At 40.2% G+C, this 25,977-nt stretch overlaps 4 protein-coding genes and 1 non-coding gene across 6 annotated transcripts in view; 2 read left to right on the top strand and 3 right to left on the bottom strand.

The window, feature by feature from the left end:
* Window positions 1-3,309, top strand: part of zdhhc8b (zinc finger DHHC-type palmitoyltransferase 8b) — a 64,817-nt gene extending 61,508 nt beyond the window's left edge. The window contains exon 11 of the mRNA XM_046385749.1: window positions 67-3,309. Within this exon, the coding sequence (XP_046241705.1) occupies window positions 67-199 (133 nt within the window). The 3' untranslated portion in view covers window positions 200-3,309. The remainder of the gene's footprint in view (window positions 1-66) is intronic.
* Window positions 3,061-8,337, bottom strand: ranbp1 (RAN binding protein 1). Its single transcript, XM_046385762.1, has 6 exons — window positions 8,133-8,337; window positions 6,458-6,582; window positions 6,113-6,270; window positions 5,152-5,280; window positions 4,867-4,935; window positions 3,061-4,303 (listed from the first exon to the last, which is right to left on the bottom strand). The coding sequence occupies exons 1-6, from the start codon at window positions 8,145-8,147 to the stop codon at window positions 4,155-4,157; spliced, it is 645 nt and encodes a 214-aa protein (XP_046241718.1). The 5' UTR covers window positions 8,148-8,337; the 3' UTR covers window positions 3,061-4,154.
* On the bottom strand, window positions 4,464-4,593 carry LOC124058610. Its single transcript, XR_006843273.1, has one exon. It is a non-coding gene; the product is annotated as a small nucleolar RNA SNORA77 (small nucleolar RNA).
* Window positions 8,338-8,951: 614 nt separating the features above from the next.
* On the top strand, window positions 8,952-14,861 carry trmt2a (tRNA methyltransferase 2 homolog A). Of its 2 annotated transcripts, none has more exons than XM_046385750.1 (12): window positions 8,952-9,108; window positions 9,529-10,182; window positions 10,432-10,540; window positions 10,791-10,972; window positions 11,277-11,391; window positions 11,505-11,620; window positions 12,574-12,685; window positions 12,801-12,923; window positions 13,261-13,336; window positions 13,701-13,817; window positions 13,906-14,002; window positions 14,198-14,861. In XM_046385750.1, exons 2-12 carry the CDS (start codon window positions 9,560-9,562, stop codon window positions 14,373-14,375), a joined length of 1,848 nt encoding a protein of 615 aa, XP_046241706.1. In that variant the 5' UTR covers window positions 8,952-9,108; window positions 9,529-9,559; the 3' UTR covers window positions 14,376-14,861. The 2 variants fall into 2 exon arrangements, with proteins under 2 accessions (XP_046241706.1, XP_046241707.1); XM_046385751.1 differs by having other exon boundaries at window positions 8,956-9,108; window positions 9,553-10,182.
* On the bottom strand, window positions 14,858-25,488 carry dgcr8 (DGCR8 microprocessor complex subunit). The gene is made up of 14 exons (XM_046385748.1): window positions 25,328-25,488; window positions 24,025-24,990; window positions 22,829-22,991; window positions 21,853-21,995; window positions 21,232-21,568; window positions 20,926-21,123; window positions 20,543-20,644; window positions 20,136-20,234; window positions 19,627-19,709; window positions 19,334-19,434; window positions 18,720-18,826; window positions 18,411-18,538; window positions 16,962-17,075; window positions 14,858-16,687 (listed from the first exon to the last, which is right to left on the bottom strand). The coding sequence occupies exons 2-14, from the start codon at window positions 24,709-24,711 to the stop codon at window positions 16,604-16,606; spliced, it is 2,346 nt and encodes a 781-aa protein (XP_046241704.1). The 5' UTR covers window positions 24,712-24,990; window positions 25,328-25,488; the 3' UTR covers window positions 14,858-16,603.
* Window positions 25,489-25,977: the final 489 nt, after the last annotated feature.

The raw sequence follows: 25,977 nt of genomic DNA, 5'->3' as shown, positions 1-25,977 counted from the left end.
GTTTGTGTTTAATGTCTTTGGCTCTTTGTGTTGAATAATTTTCTCTGTTCTTCTCCTTCCACTCAGAGAGGCCATGAAAGTTAATGGGCAGATGGACTGCCACCCCAGTGCCCAGGGTGCCACCCTCAGCCCCGGGCGCCACAGTAATGTCAAAAAAGTGACAGGTGTAGGAGGCACCACATATGAGATATCGGTGTGAGCAGGGACACTGCATCCACCTCCGACGACAACAGCCACTCAGCTACAAAAAGATTCTCTCCTCGCTGTTATGTTTATGATGTTTAGATAACGGCTAGTCAGGGGCACAAACAACATGTCCAATCAGAGGATCTGTCTGCTCTTGTGTGGGTCTGTCTAGCCGAATGCCCACGTGTGTTTGTACCAGAGGGGTTGGTTGTCTGTTAGTCCTGCGGCAGTCTTTATGCGTGAAGAGCGTCTTTTTGTTAACATTTAGTGGCTCATCATCTTGGTCGTAAGAGTGGACCGTCCAAGAATTGTTCTCACTGCCGTCTCTCAGCTTTGGTCATGAATTGATATGCTGCACCAAATGTTATACAGCTGAACAAAAATACTACAGATGAATTAAACCCCAACATCCTCACCATGAACCTCTGAGTCAATTGTGCTCAAGAAGACAGGGTGCTTTACATTAACTTGTACTGTTCATGTCATTTCCGGCATATTTGGTGAACTTGTACAGATCTGAGTAGTGATGGAGGGCAGATCAGTTCGACCAGCACCTACTGCAACTGGTGGCAACACAAAATAGGTGAGATGAGAAGCTGGGGAAGGGGATATCGAAAGGGGAAAATCATTGTATTATACTTGGTGGTTGCATTCATTGAGAAAGGCTTGCTTTTAGTTAAAAGCAAATAAACAGACAAACAAACATGAAAACATAAATTCCTTCTTTGCCAGAAAGAAATCTCTCAAGAATGAATGCAACCAGTAGAGAGATGCTGAATACAGCTTAGCCCACTTTATTCCCTTCATGAAGGTATAGTACATCATCATATGCTACTTTTGGTTTGAGTGAAGCTCAGTTTAGTAATTTCAACATGACCCATGACACAAGTGTTGGGCTGATTTATTAGCTTTCCCAGCAGTTTGTTTGGTAAGTTATGTTTGTGTTGTAACCACAGGAATGGAGAGGTGTACTGAAACAAGCCATTGTCCTAGCTAGTAAAATTGAGATAACTGGTCGCCCATTCATTATTTTGTAGTTTTTAATTGGTTTGTTTCCTTTTTATATATCCAACCTTTCAAAAAGTATGTTTGATACATCTTTTTATACAGATAATTAAGCCTGGAATGGATGTTGTACTTTGAGTGGAGTTTTGTGTTGATAAATTATAAATAAATAAATGAGATTGTGATAATGGGTAAAATCCATAAAGTAAATATAGCTTGTTCTATTTTGCAGTGTAAAAAAAAAAAGTATGATGAAATATTATTGAAAGATGTGTGATTTGACTGAAATATTAAAGTCACGAACTCTGACAAGTGAACAGTCAGTTTGTACTGTACACAAGTCAAGGATTGGGCTTTCAGGAGAAGCTTCATTGAGATTTCGGTGCCAAAAGTGGCTGAACACCCCTTAATTTCTCAGACAGTGAACTGTTGACAACGTCACAGGGACACCATGAAGACTGAAAATTTCCAGTCAGTTTGCAGCGGCTGTCTGGTACAGCCCCAGTATTATCTGCCACTAAAATGAAACATGTCTCACAACATTTAGTACTTTTGATTGTAAAAATGAAATGATATTATCTAAGTGGAGGGTTTTTATTTATATTCAGCACCAGTTGAATATGAACCATGGCAGAATGTGCATGCATGTAAATTGTTAGCTACATTCGCATTAAAAATAAACCATTGTTGCCTTTTGAGAGGAATAGGTATGTTTCACACACAATGAAATGTGGCTAGTTGAAACACTACTGTGCACAAAGAGACAATGAAATACCATTAGTGTTTTGTATTGAGCAACAAATGGCAGGAATGACACTTGAGTACCAGAATGTTGTGGGGGAAAAAAAGGCCACTGTACAAGCTAATACATCATTTTATTTAGCTATGAAATGACATTTCTTCTTACAGGATTTTCCCCCCATTTCTGATGCCTCTGGGTTCCTTTCTGCAGACATCAGAGTGTAAAGGCCAGTAGCTGTGGTAGGGTCTTGCTTTCTGACCAGGTTGGATGTTGTCAAAGCTTGCTGTAGTTACAACCTTGTGGCTAGTATGAATTCCAGTTTGAAGGTCTCACCCAGCTGCCTTAGCATAAACACAGTAATGTGAGGTAACATAAGATACTCTATTCATGAATTTCTCAGTTGGTAATAATTGTCTCTGTTGTAAGGTCGGGTGTTTGTCAAATCTGACAAGAGTGTCGGCAGGGCAAAAAACTGGAACATTTTGAAATACCTGAATAGATCATCAGCTGTTGAGTTGCCTGAAGACACCACAGTCTGTCATGACTTTTAGATCCCCTTTGGACCACATATCAAAACACTATCGATGTCATTCCTCTTGACTGCCATTAGTCCAATGTTCTCTTTTGGGATGGACATCACTGCAGGTCAGGGACCATTCCTGACAGTCAGCAATGAATCTGTTCTATCAGCCATGAGCTGACTTTGTTTTCTTAAACTCAAAACAGAAAGTTCAAAATGTATTAAACTATACAATATACTATAAATGTACATGCGTTCCTATTTTTTGTGAAGAGGAAATGTTTCCCACTGACCTGAACAGAGTAAATAAAGTTTCCAACTCTTTGAGTGAATGAGATTGATTCTTGATGGAAAGAAGGTATCGAGTGGAACACCCACACAACACTGATACTTGAAATTAATCCGTTCCGGCAGCAAGTGTTAGATAACAGTAAGAGCGATCAAAGCCTCAGCAGGATTGGTGGTTTACATATCTTTGATTCAATGCCCACACCCCTCAACACAAGTTTTAATACTTGAAGTGATATATTTAAGTGCACATTTTATCATCATCTATACTGTGAAACAAGTGATTTTCTTCTTTTTCTTTTTTTTATGAATGCAAATGTGGTCTTTGACAGCTTTTATTGGAAGGTGGAGGAAACATTTCAGATCATCTGAATGCAAATGAAAAGCAACATTTCATCCATATACATGTATTTACAGATGCACTGGCATTTAGATGTGCGCTTTAGAGCTAAGGTTAAGAACTCAATTAGTGGAAAGTAACGGACAGGGTGGTGAGCACACTGATCAGTTAGAGCACTCCGTTTCATATACTCTACATGCTTTAAGTCTGGGAATGTTATGATCTAAAGAATACAAACAATGTCCTGGTGAGGAACTCGAGTCAGAGGGTAGATGCACCCAGCTCTGATGAACCGTTGACTTTGGACATAATGGTGTTTGAATATTTAAAAGAAAAAAAAAACAAAACAAAATGCTTAGCTAAGTGCATCTGATCTCTTTTCAGCCAGCTATCAGTTGATGCTACAATCTGCAGCACTCATCTCAATGCCCTTCAACTGTCTGGAGTGGATTCTTCTTCCAATCAGTTCCCAACAGAACTGAAGAAAGAAGGAATCAAGGAAAAAAAAAAAATCCTACAAGGAATCCACTGAGAAGTTTTCACCTCTTCACCTTACTTGCACTTTCGAACCATGGAAGCATGGACAGTGGACAGGGTAAGGAGGCCCACTGAGATGCATTGTGGAATTTTACATTGATAACGCACCGCCATAATGCCTGGACCCTGTGCTGCTAACCAGCAGGCTACATATTTCTCTCTCCCTACAAACTGCTTCAGAATAACAAAACAAGAAATACCCCAATGTGGGAATTATCACTATCACAAGCCTCTTTTCACAGTTTGTCAAAAGTAACAAAGTAACAACTGTAGATGACAAGGAGGGAAGGCGTGGCATTCCATGGTGCAGAGGGAAATGGTGCAAGGGAAGGGGTTTCTTTTTGTCATAAATTCACTATCCTGTAAATTTTTTCCCCCCCAGTGGCATCAAGGACTTGTGATCTTGAGGCAAAACAGATAATAAAATAAAAAAAACTAATAATATGCAAGTGTCCAAATTCAGTTCATTTACAGTCTATTGTAGAAAAAGAGGAAAAACTGATAAACTGAAGATCTGCAAAGCAAGTTCTTGGTTCTCAATTCTTCTCAGCGTCCACTTCCTTTTTCTCATCTTCTTTTTTCTCAGGCTCCCCTTTTTCCTCTTCCTTCTTTCCTTCTGAAGCCTTGTCTTTTACGGACAGCTCCTCCAGTTTCTCTGCCACTTTATTTGCACTATCAGTGTTGCCTGTTGCAAAACATTGAAATGAGGCGTTAACTAAAAAGCTATGAAAATTTCGACAATAAATCTTATGTCTTTAGTGAATCCACCAACTATGTCATCTATGATTTTAAATGGACCTTGTGACCTTTTATTACTGAGGTCATATTAGTAAACACAGTTAATAACTAATGTGGCAGAACATAGTGACACCAGCTTTTTCAGAAAGCCAGTCAAGTGTAACATTCTGCGTGTTAATGTAGCAGACAGAAAAAGTCCCAGGCTGGAATGTGCAGCAGAGGACAGAGTGAGTCTGCGTACTCATGAAATTTCCCATATAAGATGCAGTCGCACCCCCAAATGACTTGGTGGCTCTGAAAAGAATGAATGTTGGCATGTAAAACAGATTACAACCCAGTGCAAACCAATACACTCTTTGCATAAGTAGGTCATATTTTGAATAACCTACTTATGGTGGGGGGGGGGGGGTTGTTTGACAAGCACTAGGTTTGTCAAACATTCCATCTTACTTGTTGCTCACACTTCACGCAGTGCAACAGGAAAATGCACTGCATTTTAATCTCACATACCTGTCCCCTCTAGATGTTTTCTGACCTCCTCCTTGCACTCATCAAACTTCCCCTTAAACTTCTGAGCATCTGCAAACAGAATAGAAAATTAGCATATATTCACATCACCATGGTATTGTATGGTGGACAATGAGGCTGACTGTTAGCACCACACAAAGTTGCCCAAAGTTTATATAAAGAAAATACCCTTTTTACAGCCATTTATCCCTTCAGTGTCACCATATAATCCAATTTAAACACCAGTTTGGCCAAGTGTCATATTAGCTTAGGTACAGAAATACTTACTTTCTGCGTTTAAAAAACGTATTGCCAGGAGCTCCGGTTTAGGGCATTCATCAGCATAGTCTGCTAGTGTGTTCCACACCCATGCCCTGTCACTGCCAGTGTTGGGCTTCAGTTCCATTGCAGGGGTAACTGTAGTTCACAAGATGGGGAGATGTTTCTGTTAGCTGTATAATCTAATTATATTGTTTCATTTGGTACCATTTCTGTTCTCCTTATCAGAACCGGTAGTCTACACAACCCATACCTGGTTAAAATCATAATCCCACGGATCAGGCCAGGTCCCAAGTCAACCACAGAGACAACCAACCATTCACATTCACAACCAAAGGGCAATTTAGAGTCACCAATTAAACTACTGACTCAGACATGGGGAGAGCAAGCAAACGCTACACAGAAATGATCAAACAAGAACTTGTTTTTGCAGTGGTAATCAATAGTAGTAACCACTGCACCACCACTCCACAGTTTTAACTCCCCTATATTTTCTTGTCCTCCACTCAACTGCATTTGTTTGTGGGTATACAAATAATAAGGGTCAGTGAGAACACTAATAATAAACAGCAGTTTTACAGATTGCACCATTTACTTGCAAAGTGTTAGATAACAGGACTTTTTGTTTGTCCTCCCCGCAGTTCAATGCTTACCACCAAAACCACAAACTTGATTTTTTTGCAGACATAATGAAACACCAAAGATAGCTTGCTGACTGAGTATCTGTGGTGCAGGTGTCTATGTGTACTCAAAAAACATACAAGGCTTTTTCATGAAAAGAAACCAAAACACAGGTATGCATTAAATATCTACTATATGATATATATTGCAGTTTGACACAGATTTGCTTTTGGAAATCTTATGTATGTCACTGTTGACTGTATTTATTTATTTTTTTTCCTTCTTTGCAATTAAATTTGGTATCATGACATAAAACAGCAACTGTATTATATCTATCAACTTGACTCACTGTGGTGATTGGCACAAATCTTCAGGGTTCGATCTCTCCTCATCAGGAGGCGGATTGTGCCCTTCTCTTTGTGTTTCAGCAGCTTGACGTCACCAGTTCCTCTCTCCTTCCACTCAGGTGGGTCGTTCTCAGAGGCAAAACGATATAGTTTAGCCCGCCTGAAAAACAAACAAACAAAAAAAACATCAGGGGTACACTTCATTAGCAGCAGGCTACACATAGGGAAGACACCATTGTGCTGACTTACCAAACAGCCCCATGCTGGCTGGCAAAATGTATATTAGATTACAAGACATATGAGCCAAATAACATGAGTGAACAACATAAGCTATTAAAGCAATTTACATTTTAAAGAGTTCCTCCTCGTCCTCTTCTAATGTCTTCACATCCTGCTCAGGAAGGGAGACGATGGGCTCAAAGTGGGGATCATGGTTGGAGTCCTCAGTAGTGTTGTCATGGTCTTCCTGTTCCTGAAAGGGAAAGCAGTGGATGAGTTAACTCCAAGCAAAAGTTTTTCACGTATCTGTGTCAGATTTCAGAGTAAGTTGAAATAATTATGAAGCTTTCAGTGTGATTCTGTGAAACTCGCTGGAACAAAGTTACTCCTAACAACTGACCAGCAGGCCATGGATGCTTCAATAGAGGGGATTTAAGGGATCATTAGTTACGTATAGCTTTTGTAGAGGGAACTGGCAAAGCTTTTCGTAAAGCACTGTTGTTGGACCAACCATCTTTACTTCTATTAGGGGCTACATGTTCTCACGTTGATGTGGGTAAGATTAATAATGACAAAAACATGCATATTATTTATTTAAAAAAAACAAAACATTGGGAACAAAAATGCCTATCCACAAAAAAATGTTTTAAGTTCATGTATGGCCTGTGAAAATGAGTCTCACGTGAGTAATTACGTGATGTGCAAAATCATTTACCGGATATGAAAGTGAGTACACGGTAGACTTAACTTTCTTCGGGGTGGTAAACCAAACTCCATTATGTTACTAGTCAGCAGCTTAACAAGTAATGTGTATGCCAATACTACCCATGTCTCGAAGCCTTAGCTACAACGAGATACGCTATACAACTACTACTGACATTTAAGAAGAAATATGCCAAAAACAGTACAGTTAACCTAATGAATACACTAGCTGGAATAATTAGGTGGACATATCCGAAAAATTGGTTTTGTCGCTATTTCATTTTATTTCATTAATGTTAACGGATAGTTGTTAAACTTTGTTTTTCCTAAGACAACTCAGTGTGGAGTTGCCGGACTATAACGAGGCCTGTGGCGGGCTAGCTAAGAGCTAAACGTTTGTCTTTTCGCACCACGATGTGTGTCTTTAGCAAATGCTTAAGTTGATTTACCAGAAACACCGGTAATACGGTTTTGGGGATAACTGGCACTCCACTAAATGTCGCCATGCTAACAGTTAATACGCAGTCACTGGCTCCAGCGCCCTGCTATTAAAGCTAACATTAGCCAACAAGTTAGCAACTGCTGTTCTTAGACAAAGGCAAAGTACCCAGCTAACTTGCACCCATTGTCTTTGGCGAGCTGGCTACATGCACACTGTAAAATGTCCTGCTCAAATGATCGACGAGTGCGATAGTTTAAAGATAATTTAATCGTTAGGAGTGTTATACCTACTGCCTTCCTAAGCGGCTAATGATCAGAGTAGCTAATGTTAACATGCTGACTGGCTGCACACCTCAGAGTACTTTGGAGCTCATCAGTCTTAACTCCGAAGAAATGCGTAAGGGAATAAAATCTTGCACTGGTCACTGATTTTTGTTGTCAGAAAGTTCTCAAGATTTCATTACATCATATGGCCTTGAAAACAAACCAATTAGCGTTTTTTAGCATCATGAAAAGACCACATCATTGTCGGCATTCCTGGCTCGCAGCTTCCTTTACAAACTTTGACGAATTATGACATATAAAATACCAAGTTTGTTATCAAATTCCGATAACAAGGCAAACATAATGCATTAGATGACCTAAAATGCGTGGCCTCACCTTCGGGTCTGCCATATTATTGTAGATGTTGGTAGATTGTGGAAGTAGTTTGTTAGATCCAAATACTACACTGGCTACCGTGCTACTCTCACTTCCTGCCGCTACAGCTTTCGCGCGCCGAATTTCCTACGTAGGCCCGCGCCCACTCTGTGACAGAGCGCGCACCGCCTCTGTCGTCTGTGGGACTGCCTGCATCAATCACATTTGAAAAAAAAAAATGCTGTTATCATGTACTTTATATCAACTGAGTATTAATAGTTAAATGCGACAACTTGTACTGCATTTAGTGCCACAAATATGGATTTTAATATATTAAAATGAATTCTTCTATACATAAAAAGAAATCAGTTAGGCAAGCTGGCTCCGCTTAATCAAGTATACAAGACGAGGACATAAGTAAACAACTGTGGCGTCATGTAGCAGAGAGAGACTTTTTAAAATAATTTTTCTTTAAAGTTGTGTTTCAGTTGTGGGCCCCATTTGCCACTCCCGGTGCATTGTGCATGCGCTGGATTGCCACTGAGCGTGTTTTCTGTGCGTAGAATGCAAAATTTGAGTATGTTCTAAACTTAAATAATAAAGGTGCATATAGTATCAACAAACATGAATCAGTTATCACAAACAAACTGCAGCCTTACGCTTAAAAATGCACATAGTTAAATCTGGTTGGTTGAGGGGAGGAAACAGGCAAATTTGGCAATTAAATAATGTTAAAAGACATTGAAACAGTTATTGTGCTGAAATCCTTTGAATGCATCGTTTATGTGCTGTACTAGCCAGGGTTATGTTAGTATATAAAGTAGAACATTGTATATAAAGGGTTATATAAAGTAGAACATGGACGGAACGTTCGGACCCCGAAACGACAGCTACCACTTTAAAAAAGCTCACAGTTCTCCGCCGCACGTGGTCTAAACAACATGGCTGCGCCCTGTACGTGTTAGTGAGGAGTGGAATCGAAAGTAAACCTACGACGGTAAGGCACACAAAAAAACACGTTTTGCACATCTATTGAATGGGGCAATGGAAGGTATTTGACACGAAACTGTCAAGTGTCAGATATTAAAATAAACTAACTGTCTTTTTCTAAACAAGAAGGAACTTAAGTGAGTGTAGTTGCCACCTCAGCCTTTAGCTAATCCTAGATACATCTGTTTCACATGTAATTTTCACCTTTAGATTTAGTTAGCTGGAACGATTATGGAAAAGTTACAATGTTTCATAAAGCAGATATTTTATATGCGCACACTGTCTAGTTAGTAAGTAATTTCATTAGAAAAAATCGTTAAAAGACAAACAAAATTAGTCGGACGTTGAAAGGGTTGTCAGAACTTTTTTTATGATTTATGTTTTAAGTGTTAACTCAGAGTCTGTCTCCCCACTGGACTGTTAATAGCCGGCTGTTCACTTGACCACCCAGCAGACGGATGGCAGATGTTAGTGGCGACACAGTAGCTGATCCTCCACCCTCAAAGGAGGAGAAGTCTGATGATCTCCCCGAGGACTCGATCAATTATGAAGTAAAGTGTGATGTCAAAGGTGAGGAGGAGAACGAGGCAGCCTCGGATCCCAGCATGTACCGCTACATCAAAGAGGATCTCTTCACATCTGAGATCTACAAAGTGGAGATCAGGAATCTACCCAAGTTCATCGGCTTTAACGACCTGAAGAAATTCCTGGCTAAACACAGCCTCAACCCGCACAAAATCAAGCTGTTTGGCAAGCAGACCTTTGCTTTTGTCACATTCAAGAATGAAGAGGAGCGCGACAAAGCCATGAAGATGGTTCATGGCATGCAGTGGAAGGGCCAGGTGCTGAGCGTCAGGCTGGCCAAACCCAAAGCGGACCCCATTCTGAGGAAGAGGAAGCAGGAGGAAGGAGAGGGTGCGGGAGGGCAGCCCCCATCCAAGCGACCAGAGGGGGATGAGGAAGAGGAGTCTCTCAGTGTCCAGATTGCCAATGTGGTGACTCCTCTGTGGAACGTGCCTTATGAAGAGCAGCTGAGGAGGAAGGAGCAGGAGGTGGTGGGGGTTCTGCAGAGACTGGCCAAGTACGTAGTGTTATTTATATAGAGTCTAGCTTCTTGCAGCTCCACAGGTTAGCAGCAGTAGTAGTAGAACACACTTAAAAAGCAGTTTTTAGAACATCACATTTCTAACACAAAAGGTTTATTTTGATGTTTTGGCATGATTTACTGACTTGCACAAACTACTGGGGAGGGGGGGGGGGCAAAGTTCGGTGTTTGTGTGACCATTTTATGATAGAAAACCTCCATCAATACTACTCTTTCATATTTCAGAGAGATTGGCAGCACCAACAAAGCCATGCTGCCATGGCTGTTTGCACAGAAAGGGAAGTACAACAAAATGTGTTGTCCTCTGGAAGCTATCCGACCATCTCCTACACAGGTACATTTACATGTTTGGTCTAACGCTGTATGAGTTGTCATACCTGCATAACTACATGATACTATATTAGAAATTAGCGTCTCAAAATAGACAGCAGATGTATCACTACATTTTGTACAAAAATCTAATTTTACAAAATGCTGTCAGCCACTTAATCTTTCATAACTCATCAGACTCATCTGTTGTTTCACATCTTGTCATGCAGCCATGTCATATTTATTTATTTATTTTTTTACCTGTTTCATGGCAGACAGAGTACAGAAACAAGTGTGAGTTCCTTATTTCGGTGGGTGCAGACGGCGAGGACAAGACCATCGGTTTTCGGCTGGGAAAATATAAAGGCGGCTCCTGTGCTGTGGTCAGGCCAGCTGAGACTTGCCATGTCTCAGCCGAGGCCAAGAGAGTGGTCGGCGAGTTTCAGAAGTTCATCAGGTATTACTACATGATAGTCTATAGCTATGTATGGACATGGAAAACAGAACTGTATCCCATACAGTTGTAAAGTTTTTTTTGTTTGTTTTTTCGTAAATGTTTCCTAGAGAACAGACTTAAAACCTGGAAGATTAGCATAGCTTTCTACTAACTATCATGTTAGCATTGGATATAATGTCACTTACTTGCACCCCCTATGTTGCTGAATTTGCATCAGAACCTAGTCCGAACCCAGAAAACTAAAATAGTTGTTGAAGGATACTCACACTTGCTCTATTGTGACTCTCCATTATTTTGCATGCAGGACAACACCATACTCTGTGTACAGCCCTGAAACATATGAAGGACACTGGAAGCAGCTGACTATACGGACCACGAGGACCAAACAAGCCATGGCTATAGTGTTCTTCAACCCGCAGGTGAGGAAATGTTCCGTTTACAAACTGTGTGTGATCATGTAATTGAAGATACATGTCGAGCCTTGTCAAATTTGCTCTTTTTAATGTCTTTTACTTGTTGAGTGACTCCCTAGAAACTTGAAGAAGAAGAAATCAGCGCATTAAAGAGCTCCATGAGGAAGCACTTTACAGAAGGAGAGGGCAAAGACAGCGGAGTAACCTCTCTTTACTTTGTGAGAGAGGGTCAAAGGTATGAAAAAAAAAAAACCAAGATGCTCCATGGGTCTCACAAACAGTGAACACACGCCTTAAACTCCTGCAGTACAACTAGTTAATGCGTGCATATATGACCCCGGATAAACTTATCAAATTTAACAGTGCTATACCAGATATTTGTATAAAATGTGAAAAGGAAAAAGGTACAACTTTTCACTGTTTGTGGTAGTGCTCTCAAATTAAAAAGTTCTGGTTAGAAGTACGTCAGTGTATTGAGGATATATTAACAGTAAAAATACCTTTCGAACCAAAACTTCTCTTACTGGGTATCTACCCACCCAACAGCAACATAAGGAGGAATCATCGAATATTTTTAGAGATAGGCCTGTTGTTGGCTATAAGAGTCATTGCACTGGCCTGGAAGAAAGTGAAGATTACTTATGCAATCAAGGGTAAGCAGTCTACCTCTAACAATATCTGGGGCCCCTTCAAGGATTTTCTAGAAGATAAGGACTTATCACATGTAATGGAAACACCTGGGGATGATTTAAAAGTTGCCCTCTGCATTTCATCTGGTCAAGATGTATACTGTCTGGTGTAAATTATCTGGTTCCAATTTAACTTAATATTGTCCCCAACTCATGTGTCTATATACTATATTAAATATTTATTTTCCCTCCTGTGTGCTTGTATTTTAGTTCCTTTTTTTTTCTCTTTTTTTTTTTGTCTTTATCTGTGTTCTTTGTTCACATGAGGGTGGTGGAAAACAGATACATTCTGCGTGGTTGGGTGTAGGCGTATTAGCTTTTTGTTATATGTGTGTGTTAAACAGTTCTAAAATAAATAAAGATAGTGTTGGGAAAAAGATGCTCCATGGGTCATGAAGTCGACTGACGGGGGGGAAAGAAGACATGCAGGACAAAACACAGGGAGCAGACTGTAAAAATATCTAAATACTGAACTAAATTTGCATTTCTGGTTGCCAAGGACGTCTCCTAACGTAGAGGACTTGCCGTGTGAGCTGGTGGCTGGAGAGCGCTGCATCCAAGAGGAGCTCCTTGGTCTAAAGTTCAGAATATCTCCTCATTCCTTCTTCCAGGTAAGACTTTCAGTACCACGTGCCACTTTTCCAGCTAATTCACATGATTTTCTTCAGTCACCTAGTGTCCACACAAACACCGTTAACTGTGTTAAGTGTCTGTGTTACCTGGCAGGTGAATACAGGAGCTGCAGAGGTGCTGTACTCTGCTGTGGGGGAATGGGCCCAGCTGGATCAGGACAGCACAGTGCTGGATGTGTGCTGTGGGACAGGGACCATTGGAATATCTCTGGCTAAGGTGACATTAGGTGTAACAAAGTTTTGTGTGTGCAGATCTGTCTTCACCCATTTGAATCTTCCACTCCAAAATTATGACATCAACTGAGACGGGGAGAAACAAGCATGTATTACTAGGCATATTAAACATTCCTATGAAACAATGTATCGCTTTGCTTACAGTATCCCTTGTATTGTGATACGTATTGTATTGCCAGATTCTTGCCAACACACGGCCCTACAAAGAATACCACATGTTACCACTTTGAATTGCTGTCAGGGATTGTACAATCATTGGCAAAGGGTTGCAAGCAACTGTTTTTTTTTTTTTTGATGTTTTTGTTCACTTCTGTTTCCAGAGAGTAAAGAAGGTTATTGGGATCGAGCTGTGTCAGGAGGCAGTGGAGGATGCCAAAGTTAATGCAATGCTCAATGGTAAGACCAGCTAACATTAAACTACCACCATCAACTTGTGTATAAAATATTAATACTCCTAAATGTAAGGCAGTCATAGATGGCATGGTAGGCTACCAGATGTCAGTAGGTATCTTTTTTTTCCTCCAAACTTATAGAAACTGGATGTATTCTGTTTCAGTGTGTAAAGAGCAGAAAAGCCAAAATAATGGAACTCATAAAGATGAGATGATCAACAAGTTGGTACCAGTAAATGACAGTCCTGGTTTCACATGACATTTTAGTTTAGTTCAAAACTGAAGTGATGAACTGAAATGTTTGTTCTATTATTTTTGATCAGTTTTGTCTTTTTGTTTCTTTGTTGTTTTTTTTTTTGTATCTGAAGGTCTAAGTAATGTTGAGTTCCACTGTGGCAAAGCTGAGGATGTGTTCCCCAACATTCTCAATGCAGTCATGTCCCCCAACATCACAGCCATCGTGGATCCACCAAGGGCAGGCCTGCGTGAGTTAATGGCAGCGTGAAACATGGAAATGAATTTCACCCACTTCCAAGATGTGTCATATTAAGAGTTGTTGTCTAAATCAAACAGATTCCAAGGTCATACTTGCCATCAGGCGGGCAGAACATCTGAAGAGACTGGTTTATGTGGCGTGCAATGCCAAGGCAGCCATGAACAACTTCATTGAGTGAGTCATAATATAATATATTTAATAATAATATAATATTTGCTTAATTTGGATTAAATCAGTTTGGTGGTGGGTATTGGCCAATAAGTGGAAGAGGAAACAAAACGTCAATGTTTCTACTCTCATAAGATATCATTTTGAAAGGTTGCCAGTTCTGTAAAACGGTAAACCATATCTTGGAATTTTATCTTGTAGTTTGTGCAGAGCGCCATCCAACAGAGTTCATGGGGCCCCGTTCCGTCCGGTGCGAGCCATGGCCGTGGATCTGTTCCCTCAGACAATGCATGTTGAGATGCTTCTGCTACTGGAGAGAGTGGACTACAATTCCCAGCAGCTGCAAACCAGCAGCACCCAGGAAGAGAAGGGGTCTTAGCCATAAAAACACATGCTGTACAGTTTGAATAGGCAGCATGCGCTCCCCATACGAGATATATGCACACCATCAGCACAAACATTAATGATTACATTCCCTTTGTCATTTGCTCAAGTATCTGCATGGTCTCAACTGTAAATGGTCACTGGTGTTTCATCCGGTTAGGTCCTCTTATTTTGTAATGCAATATTAATGTGTGTCAAATGAGCCATCAGGGTTAAACTACAGTATGCATTGCTTTATGGACTGTGCCCCATTGCCTGTTCTGCTTGAGAAGCTTTTCCCAGTTGTGTTGACTCAAAATGGGGGGATTTAGGCTTGTTTAGAACATGGCACTACCTAGTTTAAATTTAAGCTTTTGCTTTCCTGAAACTCTGATACCTTCTTCAGCTGTTAAACTGCAGCACAAGTGGTAGCTTTAGTTGTCAGTTTAACAAAGTTGTTTCATTATTCAATCACTGAATAAAAAAGCTCTTCCAGGCCTTAGTCAAGACATTTTATTTTGCATAACAAATATCACTGAATTCATGGAGCTCAGGTTGCGATACATACTTCATTTTCTAAGCAGCAACATCTCAGACAATTCATTGGTACAACTCAATAGCAACACATGTAAAAGCAGTATTATTTTTCTGTTCTCACACTGACACACTTTGCAAAACAAACGTACAGAGGGGAAAGCACATTCTTAGAGCAATCTACAATATCACTACAGTCTTGTTTCAATTGTGACGCGTCCTTGTTTTGTAGAAAAATCACAGGCCAAATACTTGACAAAGAAAGCACAGCAGTTTCTATTGTTCCAGCAAGTCATGAGTCTCGTTACGGTATTGTGTTAGATGTTTCTATTGTACAGTTGCAGCAACATTATTCTATAAAATGCATAAGATTGTTTTTAAGCTTTGGTATACACAGTTTCGCCAGCTCGTGTTGGACTAAAGGACTTGATCATATTTCTTTTGTCAGTGTATCAACTAGATTTTGCTAGGCAGTACACAAAATGCACAATCCTTTAGGACTTGTGTTTAAAATCTGCACATGCTGTAGGCATTTCTCCCTAAAGTATCTTGTGTTTAACAGGCTGTCTTCATTAAAATACTAACTAGAATAAATGCTTTATTAATTAAAGGGGGGTTGGTCTTTCCACTTCCTGTTGAAGGGCGTTTTAGGTCCAATGTATCGAATATACTCTGAGCCCTTCGTGAAATGAATTAACTAAGGCAACATGTAGCCAACACGATCTCTTAAGGGCACCAAAAATGAAAAGCTACTGAAATGTAAGTGGTTAGTTGGTGTGCATGATGTTAGTACTTTTAACAAAAAGCTAGCAAGAACTAAGAGCATAAAACAATCCTTTACTTAGACACAACAGTACTCTGTGGCCCTGTGCTTGGGTTGTTTACTGCAGTGTTGGCATGGAGGGAGCAGGATGCCAGCGCAAAAGAAAATAAAAAAAAAAAAAAAAAAAAGGCAACAAGCCTTCCAAGTACAAACATCACCCCAAATATCCCAAAAGCAGTTAGCTCCTGTACCAACAGCACGATCAGTTAACAAAAATATCTGACAGGACACGAGTGCACAACCATAGTTATGAATAGTGATTACTTCACAACGCATGTTTTTAAAATCATGCAAACCAGGACAGCAACTGTCCATTCTGAGAAAAAAAAACATTTTGTATTTATCACCCAAAATATCCATAACACTAACCATTAAAATACCCAATGAACAAGTAACTTTGTTTCCCAATTAAATACACAAGTATTAGTAGTCCCCATCAAATACTTGAAGCAAAAACAAAACTAACAGGTGCTGGCACTCTTAGATTGCGACTGCTGTAAAACGACACTTCAAAACAAAACCAAGGTATGCAGTTAAAGAAGCATGCATTTTTTATTTTGATGTGGTTCATGTTATCAAGTCAGGTTAACTTCTCTGCAACCCCAGATGATTTTTTTTCCTTTTTTTTTTTTTTGTTTTTTAGTGCCGTAGTGAGGATGCATCTAGAGAGGTAGACGATGTTTGCTCTACTATCTGTTAGTGCATTTAGTCCTACCCTTACATCTACCAGCTGAACCAATAAAACATGGGCAAAGGAAGCAAGCAGTTTGCACCAGCCTGGTCAATGTGTGACTATATTGCCATTGGATCTCAGTGATGGATGGTAGTGTATGATTTCTGACAGTGACAGGGTTTCAGTGCTGTGGTTCATCAGTGATTTCAGAGACTTAAACATCAACAGTGCAGAGGGGTTCACTCCCTGGCTGGGCAAACTCCATTATGGTCATCTTGGGTTTCTTCCTAGTTTCCTCCTGGTACAGAAATACAACAGAGTTAATCATAATGGACATCTTTAATGTTATTAGCAACACATGTGATTAGTACTGCAAGCAGTCTAAATGTGTGCTCTGATTTTTACACTGATTTATTACCACATATTCATTCGTTCCTACATATTCACATTGGACACCAAATACAAATAAAACTCTAAGCTCTGAATTTCACAGAAGCTAAAATGTTATGATGGGGTTTGTATTACACTAGTGAGAATTAAAGTGACATTAGAAAAAGCTTCCCTGCACTCACCCTCTGTGTGGCCAATTTCCTCATTTCCTCTTGCAGTTTGTTCAAGATATGAAGGTTTGGCTTGTTCTTTTTGGCATACTGCTGGAGCTCAATCACACTCTTGTCAGAGTTCTCCTGTAAAACATCAGTTGTTTTTATGGAGACAATCTTCAATTGCAGCATAGCACCATTTACATTTCACTGGAAATTGTGATGTGGCAGGCAAGGTGCAAGTGACGACCATGAGATGTTGAAACACATTTTAATTGCTTTCACTGTTGACTTAATGTGTGTGTTGGCAAGCAACATCCTGCAAACCAAAGTTTCCATAACCCTCAGAACCAGAATACCCTTGGGATACTTGAAGGAGAAACTAATAAAATATGGCCAGAATTCAAAGGTGGCTCCAAAAATAGAGGTGGCAGCATATCACCAGATGAACTACCAACTATGTTACGTGGGCTGTAACTATAGCTACCATGTGCTCAGTTAGTGGTGGAGCTGGTGGCCCGATAGCCAACTGAAGACCGTCTGGACTGCAACCTCGGATTACAGAGTAAGTCACAGTGGACAACAGGCCTTAGTTTAGTTTGTCTCGGCTCCACAGCCACCCAGTGAACACGGCTGGACACCAGCCTGGGACTGGAGACAGCCTCTGAGACTGCCAGAGCTCAGGTTGATGACAGGGCACACAGCTTTGACGGGGACTACGACTCGAGTGACGAGAAGATGCAGCAGGCAGGAACAGGAAAGAGGGAAAGCAGCAGGGAAGCGAGATAGTCGGGACATCAGCAGCTGAAGAAAATGACATGTAGAGCCAAAATATTTCACTTTCTACTCTGAATCAAGGATTTATTTGATTCATTTTTACCAAAATAAAATGATATTGTTTTATTTCTGATTAAAAATGTGCTCTTTAATCATTCAAAGTCGGATGTAATGTTAGCCTTATATTGGACACCATGCAAAAATTTGATGTAATTTAACAACTGGATTACGGACATGCTTTGTCACTGAGAGAAACATGATAACTTCGGAATCGATAAGTTCTCTTCGTCTTCACGTTATGCAGTGACTGATTAGTAGGAGCACAAAATGGGTGAAGAAATTAGTCACGATATTATTTTGCAGCCTCTTGATCTGCACCTACAACATGATGCCCTTCATGCACAAGTGTGTGTTTGGTATCATTTAAAGCTCTTTCATCCAATATGTGTGCCATATCTGTGCAATTGCAGGTTCGCGAGTAATTCAAACAAGAGTGGTGACAGATGGTGGCCTTTGACATAATGTCAACACTGTTGTTTCTACACATTCTGTAGACAAAGTTAGCTCAAAGTTAGCTTTAAACTAAAGTTCTGGCCATATCTCAAATTGCACCTTTAAAATTAGACATGAAATACTTTAAATGAGGATCAACACAAAACAAAACTTTTCCATAAACACAGAAGCTTTACAGCAAGTTCTTACCTTCTTGACCATCTTATTGCTCTCTCTGCCATACATGCGCAGCAGTGAGCCCCAGTTCTTGACATGGGGATGAAGCATCTGCAAGATCTTCTGAGATGCCAGTTGTTTGCCAACCCTCTTGTTCTTGCCTGGTGGCAAATGTACAAAACATGTCACTGAAAGCTTCATGTACATTACAAGTCTGTAAAAGAATAGTGAATTCCACAAGGTAAAACAAAAACAGATATGGCAATGCAAATAAACACCCAGTTCTTCAGCTTTACACTGGTTTAGTCTCACCATACAAGATGTGGATCACGGTTTACTTACACCAGCCACGCACAGTGTGCTTCCCACATGTCATCACATATTCACTCTTCTGGTTTTTCCCTGGGATCACCTCAAATTTAATGCTGGTGTCTCCCATTCCATGGTTTCTACAGACAAGGCAAGAAAGCACAGTGTAAACACATATCTGTAACCTGGCACATTGTTGTCCTTGGCAACAGTAAGAAAAATGATAAGTAGCAACATTAAAGTTAAGTTGCAACAATGAAAGATGGCAGAGTCGTTGTGACAGGTTGTGTGGAGGCAAAGCCACCAAGCACAGCATCTTCCTAGCGACACAAACCACAGACAAACAGAGCATTTCTCAACAGTGGAGTAGGGACATCATGATATTAATATTTTTCTCTTTTGTTTCAACATACAACACAATATGACAAACAAAATGACATTTGAGTTCAGTGCAATCAGTTGGGTTCCACTGTAATGTGTAACATCAGACTAAACTTCAAAAAAACAGATAAGCAACTTTTGCAAAATGTTAACACAATATGATCATATAATCACTCTGAAAGACAGTAAATGATACAAAAAAACAAATAAATTGCAAAATCAAAAATAATCAGGAAAATGTACTGTGCATTATTCATAAATCTCACCTTTTAAGGCACTCATGAAGAATCTGATATGGCGAAAGTAGTCCTGCTTTGTTGGTCAGCTCATACACCCTCGAGTCTTCTATACTGATATGATTAAAATACTGTGGAGCAGAGCACATGTAACGTTGCCATTATGGTATTATGATGCATCAGTATTAAAAGGAAACGCATTTGACCTTTGACAAAACTTCTGTCACCTGTCTTCAGTGTTGAGAATATGCATTTGAACTTTAACATCAGGGTGAGAACATAATTAAGTCTAAAAATAATAATGAAAAGAAAAAAAAAAGTACCTCCAGTTCATCGCCCTCAACAGGTTTTTCCTCTGAGGTCTGCTTCACAAAGTCAGGGATGAGGATTTCCAGTGTGGCTCGAGCTTAAGTTTACAAAGGTTCATGAAATTACAAGTGAGAGCAGAACTAGTGACATAATGCAACATGAAAATCCATCAATAAAATGATCTACTTATATTGTAATCTTTATCTAGCGAGGTACCACCAAGATGAGTGACTGTGATGAAAATACATAAAACATAGTTTATTGATTAGAATAGATCTTTACCAAATTGGTTCTTTACGAGATGTCTTTAAACTGATTGAATTGTTGTAAATTTACAACAATTTGACAGCTATGAAATATTTAGAATTACTGGGATTTCAAAACATCTCCAGAGGACCTCACTGCAACCCGCTTGTCTTTACCCACTCTGAGTCATACTGGGAGTTAATACAGTGCATATTCAGTTGTGACATACACAAACCAACCCATCATAATGTTAAAGACTGTAAATAAAAGAAATTACCAGCTTTATTCTTGGCAAGTTTTTTACTGCTTGCGGTTCCTGTGCCATAAGTAACTCCATCTATAATGACCGACGCTCCAAAGGGTTCACTTGGGTTCTCTGTGAACACACACATTCAGTTCGATTTGACATGAATATCCTGTAACGCTCAACAACAAACTTGAAACTTACACGTTACAGCAGTGGGGTCATGTGCACATGGGAACACATGCACATTTTTGTGACAACACAGGGGGTTTGACCTACATGTGTTCTGCGTTGCAGAATGATCGGAGTAGAATTACACGTCACAACATATACCAGAGATGAGTTTCTTTCTTAAATAATGTTTTCCTGAAAAGGCAAGAATGGCAAGTGTGACATAGTGACTTAAAATAACTCAAAACACTTGGAGAAGAAAAACTTACCACATTCAAAAAAGTTGTAAACAGGTCGAACCTTTAGGACACGCTGCATATATTCATGCAAGATGCAAACTTCAGATTTTCCGTTCGGGTTGATGACAAATTCTGTTAAAATAGGAAAATTGAAAATTCATCTTAAACAGACAGAGTTAAAAAATACTTAAAATCAGTAATTATCTATCATCTTATCATCTATTGAGGACTCTGGCACAAAGTCATAAGCTACTCCATGCAGGTGATATCTGTAGATAAATAAAAACAATGTAAATATACTGATTTAATGGTTTCATGGGCAACTGATAACAAAAAACAATGCCTACTTTTCAAAAAAAAAACAAAAAAACCTTAAAATATGTAGAATTCACAGCTCACTATGCAACTGATACCTTTCTTGGTGGGTGCATCTTGGACAGACAGTGTGATGAGTTTCTGGTTGGCAGGCAGGATAGGTCTCTCTGACTCTGCCTGCTTCCTCTTCATGTCTCTGTTGAATTGCCTTCGCTCAGCCCAGGTACGGAACTTCTTTACAGTGACTTGTTCAAAGTCAAAGCATTTTTCGAGGTACATGCGAAACTCTTCAAGTTCTGCGAGGAGGCGTTATTAAGTTCGATCACTTAATGAAAGACTGCAATAACGTAATGATGACATTTTCTAAAGTCTGTCACTGGCAGTGTACAATAAAAAGCTCCTACCTATGGACTCATCCTTGCACACCTCCACCTTGGCCTTGACTTGTCCTAAGGCTCCTTGGGCAGTGTCACAGGGCTGGGTCTCTTTACTCTGCAGGCTGTTATTAGCTGTACCTTCTCTGGGGCCACCGTCAGTCAGACTGGAGGGAGGGACGTCGTCCTGGTCCTCGGCTTTAGCCCCTAACTTGCCTGCTCCCTCTTCACCATTGTCCTCCTCACCAGACTTTACTGGAAACTCCTCTGCATTGAGCGTCACCTCCCCATTCAGCTCCCTTTCCTCCTGTTCCTTCATTTTCTTGTAGTGCAGGCAAGGGATGCTGCTGGTAGGAGGGTCATGTTTCTGTATCAAAAAAAGAAGACCAACAGCTGTAACAATATGCTTTGCAGTGTGTTCTCACTTTTCTGTCAAGGTTATATGTCAGTAAGTGGCAATAAACAACTTAGCCCATAATCACTAGAACTGGAAAATACTACAGCCCATCTAAACTGGTTGACAAGAAAAAGGTGTAACTATGCAACCAACAATTTTATTTAGAGTGATGCCACAAAGAGGCACCCAACAAATAACAATAATCACAACCCCTGCAAAAATTCATTAGACAAGACACTTGTTTTGCATCCTACCCTAATACTGCCGGTCCCAAGGAAGTAAGGTCTGGACCAGGTAACCACCCTGGTCTCTCTGTGCAGGTAGACTGGAATGCCTGAGTTATGGAATGTCATGATCCATCCATCAGGTAGAGGCTCAGTGGGGGGGCGCCCCCGACCTGACACAGGGGAAAAGAGGCATCAATTGCTACACGATTAATTTTATGTGGCGTACATAATTATTGGAAGGCTATTATGTTACTATAAAAGTGATACTTTTGACAAGCAGTGATATTTAAACTGGATTAGGTTTAATCGCAGGCTTGAAATGAATGCCAAAAACAGATTTAATTTATAGTTGAGGTATAACAATCAGGTTAGATTACTCAACCCAGCTGTGCCATTCATCCAGGTACACACACCGCCAGCAGTTTACAATGAGAGGACTTGAATTTACTTTAGTTGTTCTCATCACACTGTGTTGTAGGTCACACGCCATAAACGCTGTTCTACAGGGTTTTTCCAGCAATGTTTGTAACAAAATGGTGATACTTTCCCGACAAAACCGTCAAAATTTACCCGTTCAGTTAGAATTTCAAACGTAAGAGCTTTTGCACGTAATGTTTTACATCCCACCAGCTGACTATCAGTGTGCATGTGTCAAGGTGCTCAACAGTGTGTGCTTTTAGACTCTGATACTACAAAAACAGAAAAGAGGACTGCGTGGCTGTCCATTTTAGTTATGCAGCTCTTATAGCCTTTCCCAGTCAGTTTGTGCAGGAGAAACCCAGGGAGAAACCTATTTTATTCTTTTTCAGCAGAGCGTGCAATTGTGCAACATAACTATAACAACTCAATACTATTCCACACTTTGTATCAGCTCACTTCAAAATACACTCATTTAATATGATGTTGTATGGAATGCAATACTGAGACACATAGTATTGAAACCATAATCAATTGCAAGCTCCTTGATCGTGCCCAACCCCAAACAGACAGATGCACCACTCACTCTTCAGGACAGTCTTAATTTTGGTCATCATGGGCTGAACACCTTCTTCACCATCCGAATGATGATCACTGTCCCCACCATATTTGTCCTCTGCCGGACGCATCTTTTTTGGGACTGGCATGCCCTCCTCCAGCAGAGCATCAACATCATTGTCAAACTCCTCCTGGAAAAGTCAGTGGTTAAGGCCGGGAGAGAAAGATCACTAGTTTAAGGGAGTTTAGAATGCTTTACGTAAGAAAAACTGATGTAGTGTCATTGGTGAACAACTGAAACCACACAGAAGTCTACCACAATAAAGAAAAAAATGATCAGCCCGACTTTGGGGCATAAAAGTACATACTTTACTTTTATTAAAAACTTTATATTAAATCTATTTTAAAAATCCGAACACTTTTTTTTTAGCAGCAAAAAGTATTTAAATGGGAGAAAGTAAAAATGGCACTAACCTCTTCCAGCATCTCATTTATCATTTCAGTAAAATAAAACAAAAAACAAACCAAAAAAAAACAAACAAAAACAAAAACAAAGAAATGACAAAAACAAACAAACACTTATTTTAATGTATGCTGCTTAATGGACATTTAATCTCAACTGAACTTTACAGATGCCGAAATGGTCTGGAATGATAAAAAGTCAAATCATTACCACAGTAATTTTTCAGGCCCTTTGGTTTGGTTCTAGCTAAAATTGGGCAAAAAAGATTTTTTTTCCTGTTTGGGATATGTTCCTCTGTGGCCAATAGTTTTAAACTGTAAATAGACAAAACAGCCTGTGTACCAATATATTACATATTTACATTTTGAAACACCAAGTGTCACAGTGCCACATGTGGATTATCCAAAGTAAGAAGATGATGATGACAAAGCTATTATGAGATTATTACAGCAACAATCATTTTTCTTCAATCTCAAACATTGTGAAGCAAACAGCAAAAAATTACAGTTTGTGTTAGATGGTATACTACCTAACAGCAGTATTTGCATTTATTTGATGGGCCCACTAGGTGTAACCAGACAACCACAATGTTTTTTTTTTTGCTGTGCCATGGCAGTGGTCTCAATGAAGTGACAAGGAAATACTGCCCTCTTTAAATAGACTATACTGTAAGGAATGTATTCGGCAGACATTTATTTCTGTTTGACAGTAAAGGAAAAATACCTGATGAAGCTATACTGTAGGCAAAAGACCACACGTACCTCATAGGAGTAAGCCACAACGTCGTCATCTGCTTGCTCCTGCTGTACTATGACCTCAGACTTAAAGCCGCCGTGCTCCCCATCGTCATGATCCAGGAAGTTTTCGTAGAAGTCATCCAACTCATCCAGGACGGCGAACTCTACCTTGTTTTCCAGGTCTATGTCAGCCTCCTCCGATGTTCTGCCTGCTGTGTTTCCGGCTCCGGAGCTACCCTCAGCTATCTCCTGTTCACTAGACCAGTCATGCAACTCACCATTCAGGCCGTCTAAGCCATCATCACTTCCTCCCTCCTGCCCTTCACCTGTGTACAAAACCTTCCTGTCTTTGCTACTGCTGCTTTCAGTGAAGCTAACTCTGATCTTTACATCTTTTAGAAGCTTGAGGTCTGGTAGAAACTTGGTGACCGGGGGAGCGTGGCGGGCTGTTCTGGGGCACGGTGGGTTGGGATTGGCCTCATTTGAGAGGTGGCTACAGAAAGTTAGTGAGCCCATGCTGACTGGGTGCTGTGGCTGGGCTTCCCCGTTCCCTGGGGTGTATGTGTATCCATCACCACCAGAGCTAACGTCCATTACCTCTGCGTCACTGGACGTTTGCAGGGGAGGTGGTGGAGGTGCTCTGCCCTCATCTTGGCCAAAATCATCAGGTGGCTCCAAGGGAAGAGGGGGTTGAACATCATCTATCTCCATTTCCTCTGTATTACAAACTACAGCTTATACAGACTGATAATTTATTCGACAATCTGACCTGTTCAGAGACTTTCTTCTTATCTAAACCCAGAATGCATGCAGAAGCACATCCCTGTATAGACCACGTACCAGAGGTGAAAATGCTAAGCTGACTACATTGTTCTTTTCATTAATGTAGACAGCTTTCAGAATCACTGTCTCAATTATTGGAAATCACAATGCATTCAGCTTAATATTGGATCTAGGCACTGATCATCCTCCACTGGTATCTTCTGGTAGCTACAAGAAAAGGACCAGAGAGAGTAGACGTCAGAGAGAGCAACTTTATGCCTGATAGCGTAGTAAAAACAAAATTATCACTACTACTGTGCAGCCTTCGCAGATTGTCTTTACAAAACAAACATTACATCTGATTGACATTTATCCAAGGTCAATTATCAACCAGACAGATTCTAAGAACAAACGAGAAAGAACCTCGTTTTAGAGCATCTGTTCAGCTGCCCAGCGGGCCCCATTACTGCTAATATGCTAGCAAGCAGCCATCAGTCTGTGCAGGTATCTGTGTATGCAGAAATGGTCAACAAACTTGGAAACAGTTCACTACAGAAATACTCACCGATAAATATGACACGGCGGTCTCCTTTTGGGGCCCTAACTACCTGTTTAAATTATTTCAATTTTCGAAGCGCCGCCATACTGCCTCAAATGCAGCCCCGCCATCTTGAAGACAACCACAGCGGCAAACCAACTCACGCCCCGCCTCTCCTGCGCCGGCTTTTGGATAATTGATCGATCAGCGGGCCAATCACAACGTCCTTTAACGTGACTTAACCAATCAACAAAATAACAGTACACATCTTGTCCTATGAACGTGTAAACGCCAGAATACCCAAGATATGAAGAATAGAAAAAAAAAATCTGAATTAATTCACTTCATGGTTGACTGTTTTTTCCCCGTAAATTGTTGGGCAACCCAGATTACAGACAATGGCAGAGGACAAACTGAGGAGTGTCTCTCTTTTTAAAGGATGTGAAACTGTTTTTGTTCTGTGTTATAAAATAGACTAAATAACTCTATGGCAATTATCAGGCATTTTCTTTTATTTACTTACCCAGTTGTAGATATTGCATTGCCATAACTCTTTACCACAATAAGAAAGCTGGTTATTCCGTGCTGTGCCTGAAAAAATGGGAACTACTAGTTATACATGTCACACGTAAAGGACTACGTGGATCGTAGTAGCTCAAATCACCAGTTGGGGTCCC

This window comes from Scatophagus argus, chromosome 4 (assembly GCF_020382885.2).
Source record: "Scatophagus argus isolate fScaArg1 chromosome 4, fScaArg1.pri, whole genome shotgun sequence".
Classification (NCBI taxonomy): domain Eukaryota; kingdom Metazoa; phylum Chordata; class Actinopteri; family Scatophagidae; genus Scatophagus; species Scatophagus argus.
The sequence above is the reverse complement of the archived record's forward strand: the minus strand, read 5'-3'. Positions and strand labels throughout refer to the sequence as shown.